The sequence below is a fragment of the Phasianus colchicus genome, chromosome 9, assembly GCF_987193195.1.
Source record: "Phasianus colchicus chromosome 9, bPhaCol1.hap1.1, whole genome shotgun sequence".
NCBI lineage: Eukaryota > Metazoa > Chordata > Aves > Galliformes > Phasianidae > Phasianus > Phasianus colchicus.
In genome coordinates this window covers 19259323-19270235 of record NC_143444.1, presented here as the reverse complement: position 1 = coordinate 19270235, position 10913 = coordinate 19259323, and the positions used below count along the sequence as shown (strand labels likewise).

At 39.8% G+C, this 10913-nt stretch overlaps 1 protein-coding gene across 1 annotated transcript; it reads right to left on the bottom strand.

Moving 5' to 3' along the window:
- Positions 1-3127: 3127 nt before the first annotated feature.
- Positions 3128-10882, bottom strand: LOC116233357 (uricase-like). Its single transcript, XM_031600199.2, is given in 8 exon segments — positions 3128-4605; positions 5677-5760; positions 6173-6296; positions 6783-6969; positions 9772-9850; positions 9972-10088; positions 10539-10778; positions 10780-10882. Coding segments are annotated over 8 exon segments (1032 nt in total). The 5' UTR covers positions 10843-10882; the 3' UTR covers positions 3128-4467.
- Between the last annotated feature and the right edge of the window lie 31 nt (positions 10883-10913).

The window sequence follows — 10913 nt, the reverse complement described above, 5'->3', positions numbered from 1 at the left end:
AGGAAATAAGTGGGAGTGTGTGCTAAAAGTGAATATGGTTTGGGAGGCAGTTGTGATGGGATTAGAAGGGAGAGAGTAGGGGTGTGGTGATTTCAGCCAAGTGGGGACAGCATTCTGTGACAGGAAAGAGAAGTTCCTGTAATCTCCTGCCTTAGGTAGGTGTCCTGCCTTCACTATGATTTGGTCAAGTGCAAGGTAGCTGTGGATGCTACAGTGATAGGAGAGTTGCTTATATTTCTAGTATTGCCATTTGGAAGGGGATAAAGCCACATGTGTATCTGCTGTATGGGTAAAACTCATGGTGTGTGCTATGATAGATAAACTATACAGCAGCATGCTTTCTTGTATAGTTCCTAACCTTTACACTGTAAAGCATCTATTTAGATGTGTGATAGGATTCTGGGGTGTATTAACCATTTCTCTTCCTTTCCCTCAGAGAACTGTGCTCTCTTTAAGTATCTGTTTGTTAGCAAGTTTGTAGGTCACAGTCTGAATTCTAGTTACAATTTTATTGTTTATAGTTTGGTAGCAGCCAGGGATACCTACTGGGAATAGAGATCTTCTGGAAGACTTCAATCAAGTAGAGAGAATCATCCCTGCCCTGGGGAATTTTCAGGTACAGGCTGTATCAGGCCAGTCAGAGGCTTCAGCTGAAAAATTACACATAAAATTTCTCTAATTATTTAATACAGAATTAGATTTACTTATGGGAAGGATTATGTGAAGCAGTTGCCTGTAGCTGTCTGGAGATTCCTACCTGCCCTGAATTTGTAGAATTGTTGGAGTGGAATACATCATGCTACCTTACCAAAGGATGAACTAAATATTCCCTTTTCCTCCTCCATTTGAATGTTTGGTTTTTTTTTTGTTTTGTTTTTTTTTTTAGATCTGTGGATGATATCAAATTAAAAGATGTTCATTCCATCAGGAAGTAAAAATCTTTGCTGTACAGCTGTGAGGACTCATTTGGTGATTACTGAGTACTGTGCTTTCTTTTAATGTGTTTTAATGACTGCTGTGGTTTAACCCAGCAGGTGGCTGAGCACCACACAGTCATTTGCTCACTCCCCTCTTTCCGATGGGATGGAAGAGAGAATTGGGAAAAAAAAAAGAAAAAAAAAACCCAACAAACTTGTGGCTTGAGATAAAACTATTTACTAAGATAGAGAAAAGGAAAAGGACAATAAATATGACATATATATGGTGATTACTGAGTACTGTGCTTTCTTTTAACATGTTTTAGTGAGTAAGTGAATTGGATTAAAAACCATCCAGATTGTATTCTTCTCTTGATCAATACTGTGAACTGGTTCATACAAGTAGAGATCTTACAGAAAGCTCAGTGCAAGCACGGAAGGGAGTTTGGAGTATTCTGAACTATAACCATTTTTTTTTCCTGATCTTTATTGTGGTTTCCTACTGCTCTCTGAGCTTTCTAATGCTGCCCTGCGAGGTTGTGAAGTCTCCTTCTCTGGAGATATTCAGAACCCTCCTGGATATTTGTCTCTGCAATCTATGCTAGGAACCTGGGGGTTGGGCTAGATGATCTCTAGAGACCCTTTCCAATCCCTGCAATTCTTTGATTCTCTTTGTGTAAGTGACTGTCCTGATTTTGTCCATTACATACTCCTTGCTGTTTCTGTGAGAGAAAGGTAAAATCTTTTTAAAAGAGACTGGAGAGTCTGAAAGAGGAAGTAAAAGCCAGATTATTTTTAGCTACCATTCGTCTTCCAGAAAACACAGCTGCTGTTGAGATGAGAAAACAACTGATGGGCAGTACTGGATACCATGTCAGAACTGTGGTTCTAATAGTGGCAGAGCTATGCAGGGGTCCTGGTTAAAAGCCAGCCTCGTGCTTTGGGTGCCCAGTGTCTGACTGCTCAGCTGATACTGGGTGTGAGAATGATAGTAGTCTCAGTGCTGCAAGTCTCTTTGCTTTCACACTGAATGAATGATTTAGAGAGTCCTCCACTTCCTGGAGGCAGCATGAAGGAGCAAAGCAACAATCAAAACCCCTGCCCTGCTGCCAGTCAGCACAGGAACAGGGAGACATACTACAGCCAAGATCCTCCTATTCACTGACCATCATGGAGACCAAATCTAAAGAAGGTAGAAATGGTTTTAAGATGAAAGGAGAAATGGTTGTAAGTTGAGGGAGGGAAGATTTAGGTTGGATATTAGGGGGAAGTTCTTTACTATGAGAGCATTGAGGTGCTGAAACATGCTACCCAGAGAGGTTGTGGATGCCCCATCCCTAGAAATGTTCAAGGCCAGATTGGATGGGGCCCTGGGCAGCCTGGTCTAGTATTAAATGGGGAGGTTGGTGGCCCTGCATGTGGCAGGTGGGTTTGAGATTCATGATCCTTGAGGTCCCTTCCAACCCTGGCCATTCTGTGTGATTCTGTGAAGATAAAAAGGAATTTGATCAGGGATTGGGCCCAAATAATGTGGCTAAGTCCCATTTTCAGGAATGACTTATCCCATTGTGATCTGATTCTAGTTGTCGTGTAGAAGATTTGGGCTTCTTCCTATTGTCTAAATACTTACATTGGAAGGAATATGTCCATATGCATGACTCAGGTTTTGCACTGCTGGACGGGGCTGTGCTGAGATGTCTGTAAGAACTGCTGTGGGTCCGTGTGTGTGGAGGTCTATAGAAACCACATTACAAGAGTGTGTATGTGCTTTTAGCCAGAGAATAATTTAAATCAACAACTAGTTGCTTCTTTGCATCCTTGTTCTGCCATGAAGGTTAATCCATTATTACTTTGTAAGCCCACAGATGAAGCACTAATAGCAATGACAACCTTCCACTCAGTGCAACTCATTTCTTATCAGGTAGAAGGAAAGTTGGTTGTGAAGAGCAGAATAAATAATCTGCTTTGCTTAGAAAGGGGTAAAGATTGAGATGTGCAGTATGAACCTTTTTTTCCTTTTGTTTTTATCAATTGGTAGTGAACTGTCATTTGAAGCAATGCTGATCACTTTTTGAAGTAAAATTGTCTGAACTAAAATATCATTCCATACAGTGTTTATATGTATATGCAAGTAGGAAATTGTTTTATTTCTTATGAAGAGTCAAATTCTGATTTGTTTGGTTTTTTATATTGCTCTTTATTTGCTTTTGAAAGATAAATTAATAAATTATAAGCACCTAACATAGAAGAAGTAGCAAGATATAAGCCCAAGCCCACAAGTACAATACAAATCAAGTCAAACAAGGTAAGAATACACATCCCCAGCAAAACCCCAGCAAAACAAATCAGTGTCACTAATGAAGCATTCAGAATCAACAAGTGACCAAAGAACAGCAGATCTGTGGTATCATTTGTTCTGTTGTTTCTGAGGTGCTGTCTCAGATTGTGAACAGCGCCTTCCCTTTACAACTGTTAATCTTGTTCATCAAGGCAAGTTCCTGTCATGGAGTATGGTGCAGGACATGTTCTTCATTTTCAGTATTTCTGACCCTCTGTACTCCGAGAAATGCTGAGGAGGCACGAAGGCAACCAATTTGCAGTTTTCAGACATAACTTAGGGCACTTCCAATTGGATTTGCTGTCTCTGTCACATGGAATTCTGTGACAGTGAAACTTGGAGAAAATGAAAGCAGTGGTTAGAAGCTATTAGAAGTTGAGCAGGATTTCTATTGCAAATGTGGTAGCTGCCATTTCTGAGATGAGAATTGCTGGTTCTGCAGTTTTATCTCAATGCATCCTGTATTTCTGCCTCTTCCTAAGAATAATAGGGTTACTTAGGTTGATTTGTGCCTGCTCAGAAGTCATGGTGAGATTATTAGACCAAAGAAACCTATTTAATTAAAATTACAGAGATAGCCCAAATCCTCAAACACCTCAATGATTAATATAAAAGTAATTATAAAGTAACTGTATATTCTCATGAATAGCAGCAGCAGCCATGCAACCAAAACGTATGCAGAGAAATTAGTAAACAGCTGTAACTAGTCATGCTATACAGAAGATATGTTAGATTTTTTTATTATTATTATTTCCTTCACAAAGAAATCAGTGTCTGACTGATTCCCCACTCGGTTGTCAGATCAGAACTTCAACTCTCTAGGTCATTGTGGCATCAAGGGGTTGGCACAGGTTACATAAGTGAAACATCTGGTATTGTGTCTGTATATTCATTTTACTGAAGAAATATGAATAGACAATATACAAAATGGCTTATTTTGTGTGTCAAAAACATGTTAAAGATTATAAAATTCATTAAATCTGGGAATAGCTGATTTAAAAATTGAGTATAATGTTTCCAGCTGGGATTTCAGTCTGCAAATCACACTGAGTTCCAGGGAGATACTTTGTTATCTGAATTTCTGAGGATTTAGAAATCCCAATCTAGGAGTTCACTGAGTGGAAAGTAGTCAGCATGAAAGAGGCCAGTAGTAAGTATATAGGAAAGCCATACTGCAAGTTTATCAGGAATGTACACAGGAAGCCAAGAGGTTTACTTTCCCTGAGTAGCTACCAGTCCAAACTGACTTTGCTTCTCATCTTTCATCATGTGGCTTTGTGCTTCTAAGTACTTCTTTCTGCCAACCGTGCAAGCACAGGAACCATAGGGAGTTTCTACTGGAACCAGAACCTGTGGAGAAGGAATACAGAGTCATGCCTGAGACAAGGACCTGTCATTACCATCACAGAAGAAACTGCATCTATTCTCCTCCTTTCAAAATCATGTGTTGGTCCATTACATCCCTTCTGGACCTCAATGGTAGATTTTGTCATCTCAGATGGAAGTAGCTTTATAATGTTCCTGCAAGAGGCCAAAGGTAGTATAGGGTGGCAGGATAATCATGATTTGAAAGGAAGGCCAGAGTGTAAACAGCCTATGGACCGTTGATCAGTCAAAACAACAACTGCAATATGAAGTAACCAAGTTTCTCTCTGTCAAGTGAGGATAACAGAACAAACTTTCAGCTGAACCTGTCCAACAGCTAAAGCTGGAAACCAACAGCTGTGGAAGAAGGAGAAAATACATTGCAGCCGCTTTGTCTGTCATTCTGCTTGATGTTAAGTTTACATATATAATATATATAATATATAATATTTATATAATTTAATATAATATATGTAACTTAGTTTATATACCTTGTCCACTGCTGGACCAGCCTGCTTTGGCTCCTAATGACTACGGAACAATTCCTTCATTGCTGTCTTAGAGTGCTGGTCTTCTGTCATCTAGAGATAAAGTCTATGGCTTTGGCTAACCTGCTTGTGACCTCACAGCACCAAGGATCCTCACTGGCCTCAGCAGTGCTGCCAATGGAGTAGAAAGAAGAGCCATATTGTACTGGCATTTCAAATTGCCAGGTCATGTGAAAGGATGATGAGACTAATTCTACTTGGTTAAAACTGCACAAGTTGATATTATCACTAAAATCGTAATGCAGTAAAAATGAATGATTTCTTTCAGACATCTGTTACGGATCTTTCTGATCTCCAAAGCATTTTCCTGTGCTTAGCAACATAAGAAGGCAATCATTCTTCTCTTGTAGTTAGTGTAGAGCTCCTTTAACAGTAAGGTAGAGCTTACAGGGGCGGGGGGTGGGGAGGAATTTGCTCCCTTTAACTCTGTTTTCTATGCAGAGATGCTGCTGTGCTTTATGGCTGCGTGTTTATAGAGCAATTCTGGCAAATTGGAGCATTTACTTACTTCTTTGTCATTGGTACAGCCTAGTGCCTTCATGTCTACCACATTATAAAAAGTGTTGTTCAGGATGACTTCTATGATCTGTACCTGAAAATATGAAAACAGAGCAGTGAATCATAACATTTCTCAGCCAACAGCCTATGATGTTTTCCCTCAGTGTGAAGAAAAACAGAGCAACACCTTCTTTCTCCAAAATATGTACAGCTGATCAATGCACTCTATTGAATGTATGGCCACTGTTGCAGTGTTCCTTTCACCCTTAGTCATATCCTATCAAGCATAAAGCAGTGTTCTCCCCCATGATGGTCATAGCTAATAAGCAGAAATTCTCAGGACTGAACTTGTGAGAGCATTTATAGTTTTTCAGACCATCTAGCTGTACCACCAAACAGTTCCATCTTAGAACTCCTAGAGGAGATAGGTTCATTTTGGTCCTCTCAAAGGACAATTAATGTACACTGTTGTTTAAGTAAAACATCAACAGAAAGAAAGACAATACCTGTGACACTCGGGAAAGGACACACATCTGGATGCAGTTGATGGTCTTCTGGTAAGAGGGTGAATATTCCCCACAGTTAGGTGGCCCTGAAAAGGCCTCAAGGATGCATTCCCGGACTTTGGCCCTAGAGATAAAACACGTTCTTACAAAACTTCTGTCCAGATTCATCATATTTTACTGTGCTCATTTCTGCTTTTCTCTGTCTTTTCTGACAGGTTTGTCAGAAAAAGCATATGAGATTTCACAGAAGATCAGTGTATTTGTCTTGTCTCCTCCCAGTTCCTCTCTTGCAAACTCTGTACTTGCCAGCAAATATTTTGTTAAAAATATTTAACAAATGAGTTGTGAAGCTGTTCTCTTAAAGTGTTCTGAATTGAGCTACAGACTGTCCATTTAAATCCTGCTGTCCGGTCGACCATTGGAAACGGAAGCTGATTTAGCCCCAGGGATTGCCTTTTGCCCCAGTACTGAATGCTTAGAGCCTCTGCCGAGACCTACAGGAGCAGCTGGTGCTCGGCAGCTGCAGGTCTGGCCCTTACCCTGCTGCGATGCCTAGAGGGACTTTGGGATCAAAGATTGGGTGATAAATATTATTAAACTTTATATATACCACATGCAGTCAAAGTCAAGATCTCTGCATTCGCCGTATGACCACTTGCAGAAGAGCTCTCCACATAAAATCCTGTCATTCCTTTCAGGAAGTGTGGTGTGTTCATTTCTATAGAAGCCTTCAAATCCAGACTGTGTTGTCTTCATAAGTTTCAAATCTTTAATTCCAGCAAAAACAACCAGAGGACCTGTGAGCCAGAAATATGTGATAGCATGAGCCCTTTTCAGAGGCAGACAGAAAGAACCTCTGCTTGTGCACTTGTAGTAGCAGTTCTAGAGCCATCAGGTATTGACTACTTCAAGACTTGCACGTTTCTGCTGCAAGGCTAGCTACTTCTAAAAATTATTTTCTGTGTGCTGATGTCAGCAAGAAGGCAAGAAACAAGATAGAAGCCACTGAAATCAGAGCTCAGTCTAAAAAGAAGAGAATCCTGTGGAGTGACCTGCAGTGGAGAACTGAGGACACATCTCACTTCCTTGGAGCTGGGATGCATATCAGGTAGGCTCTTAACTGATGTCAATTTGGGGATCACTAATTGCTCAAAATGGAAATGAAATGGGCTACTGGTGCTGTGGTGTGCAGGAAAGGTAAAGGGAGGCCTTTTCTAACATGGAGGAGTGTTGAAAGGTAGGTTATACAAAGACTGGGACCTCAACCAGAAATTCACTTTACATATCCATCCTGTTGTGTTTTACATCCCTAAGAACGAGAGGGCAAGGAGCCAATGCAAATGCTTGCAGTTCAGCTAATTAGCAGGAACTGGCATTAATACAGATACCACCCACAGGTTCAAACTGACAATGTTTTCCTTGTAGCCACTATTTATAAAATGAGCTGTTGCAGATCAATGCTGCATAGGCGGATTATAATTTTCTCAAGACCTAACAGTTGTGTCCTGAACATTTTCTTCTGTCATTTTGGATGGTAGCTAAAAAAATTCATGTGGTCAGTCATTTAGATTACACCAAACTGATAACTGAAAATTTCACTGAGCAGGGCTGCCAGAAATGCAAATTTGGGAAAGAGTAACTTTACACCATGCAGACTTACCCAGAGCCCATATAGATGTTCACTGGCTGAAGCCCATGCTGCTGCTTTGTGCTCTTCATGCACACACTAGCTAGTTCAAAATTAATCCTTGAGTAAGCCTGGCACATAGTAATCCTGCCTTTGACTTGGAGGACTGACACACTTTGTCCTTAAATTGTCTTTGAAGAAAGGAGCATATAAAAAGGAGGGGGAACGGCTGTTTACAAGGGTAGATAGTGATAGGACAAGGGGGAGTGGTTTTAAACTGAGACAGGGGAAGATTAGGTTAGATATTATGGGGAAGCTTTTCACTCAGAGGATGATGCACTGGAACAGGTTGCCCAAGGAAGATGTGGATGCCCCATCCCTGGAGGCATTCAAAGCCAGGCTTGATGTGGCTCTGGGCAGCCTGGTCTAGTGGCTCCCAAGCAGAGGGGTTGAAACTAGGTGATCTTTGAGGTTCTTTTCAACCCAGGCCATTCTATGATTCAGTGAAAGTTATATTGAAAGTAATTTTGCTTTGATAGATATTTTCAAATGAAATGATTGTTTAGAGTGGTTTTTTTTTGTTTGTTTGTTTGTTTTAATGACTTGTTACTGGATATGATTAAAACTGTATTTCACCTATTTCTTTTCTTGTTTACATTCATCATTGCTTTTTGAATGGGTCCAGGGAGGTGTTATCTATTACTTTCACTACATTCCCTCATTATTCACCAAAGCTTTATAGAATCTAAAGATTTATCTTAACTGCCCAATATTGTTGAACAGAATATACTGGATTTGGTTCAGATCTTGATGACTTCATTGCTCAGCTATAAGATAACTGTGTACAAATGTAATCAAATACTATCAGTGTACCTTGAAATATTTCATATTCAAATGCATACTCTTGTTTGAAAAAGCTGCTTGCAACAAGTGCTTTAATGAAATGCTGGCTGGCTAGCTATCTACCTAGAACTATAACACCTTGACAAAGTTTTTAAAGAGCTGAATGTCCCTGTGCTTTCAGAAGCTTTTGTGCTTGTACTGTTTTTTCAGTTGTCTGATGGCAACTCCACTGAGAGTTGGAATCGATGATCTCTCGAGGTCTCTTCCAACCCTGCAATGCTGTGATTAAGTTACTTCTGATTTTTTCAGGTTTTAAAAAATTCTGAACCTCCAATCAATTGAAATAGTACAGGGGAGAAAAAAAAAGAAGAAGAAAAAAAAACTTGTAATTCTGTTAAGCCTCACAAGTTTTCTTTTAATGATGAGTAAAGTGCTAAAACACAGGGTTAACAGAGAAATAAATTTGTGTGTCTGGCTGTTAGGTGCATAGGAGGATGCTAAAGATAGAGAAGGCTCACTTATAAGGAGAATAAAAGAGCGTTGAAAATCTTCTGATTATTGTGCACACAAGCAGGGAATCCTGAAGAAACAGCTGAAGGACTACATGAAGAAAAGACTAAGAAGAAAAGGCAGTTTTTTCAGAAAGCCTTTGTAAAGGCTGAAATTGCAAAATTGCATGCAGAATTATCATGATGATGAAATATTATATTCAGTTCATACACTGGAAGCAGAAGCGTCTCAAGAAAGCATAAACTTTTTTTTTTTTCAGGTTTCTTAATTTTTTTCAAGAAGATAAAATTAATTATATCAAGGCTGACAAAAATGTAGTAGTTGTCAACATTACTGTGAACATTACAAAACATTATGCCAAAAGGCACTGGAAACCTGCATGGGCTTTCTCTTTTTTTTCAGCAGGAATGTGGGGCCAATGCTCAGCTGTTCCTTAGCTGTCTCTCAGAGATCAAGGACTACACAATTAGACCATAAAATTATTCCTTGGTTTAGACCTCTGGAGAGGTTTTGTTACTCTGTAAGCCCTGCCACGGCTTTTGCTGTCCCTAAAGCCACCTTCTTTCATCAGCAGAAATATTTACAGAGAAACAGGGGAAGCTGCAAAGTCTTTTCTCACCATTCCGGCACTGCTCAGCTTCACAAAAGCGAATCCCATCAGGAACAAGTATGAATGAGTGGATGTGGGGAACGCCGTTCTAAAATCCAGAGCAGACGTGAGTTAAAATGCAGAAAGCATCACCTTAACAGGAGAACAGGGTAAGAGAGTGACAAATGGCTCCAGCACGAGCCAAGGGAATGCATTAGTATTTCAGATACCTGGTATTGACGTTGCCATGGCACTTCCTGAATGTAGGTTTTGACGTATGCCACTTGGCAAAATGTTGTCATGAAGTGTTTGCAGATATCAATAGCAAATTGTTCTATACTTGAGATCTAAGGCAGCAAAGAATATTATTAGAACAAAGCAATTACCTCACATATGAGAGCAGATTGTTCTAATTGTAAATATTTAAGGAGGATCAGTGTTGTTAAAAATACAGATTTCTTTCAATTCTGGCTCTGCACGTGGCGAGCCTACTCATTTGATCAGCTTGCAGCAAATGCTGCAAATAAACATCCAGATCCAGCTCAACAATCTCCCATTCTGCAGCTTGGGAGCTGGAGTCCCTGGATGTAATGCTGAATGTGGATTTCATTAAAAGAGAGAGAACTTGAGCTGCAGATTTTCTTTACAGTATGAGGAACTAAGGGAAGTAAGAGCACAGTTAACAGAATTAAGAGGAGACTAAGCTACTTAGAGTCCTTCTGTTTAAAATGCTGCATAACAAACACTGCCTAGTGAAGAAACAAGAAAAGCAAGGATAGCTAAAAAGTAAAAGATACCCCTTTTTGTTTGGCCAACACCAGGACAATATTCTTAATGGTGTCTGTAGGTATCACGAAAGAGTTGTTTCCATCCAAATACTCATGAGCAGAAGTCAGCCGGAGATGTGTGCACACTTCCACTTCTTTAACGAAGTGCTTCTTTCCATCTCTATGAAGGCGAAGGAACTTGATTGTGTTCTTGCCATATTCACAGTTGAGCAATTCTATATCCTTAATCTGAAGGGAAAACACACAAGCTATAGTTGTAATAGAACTTGGCAGAGGCATTAGTTACACTTAGGCAGTGAAACATAAGTAACATTTATTGTTTTATTTCTGTGATTACCTGTGATTATGAAAATATTTCCAAGTCCTGATAGAAGGATAAATGCT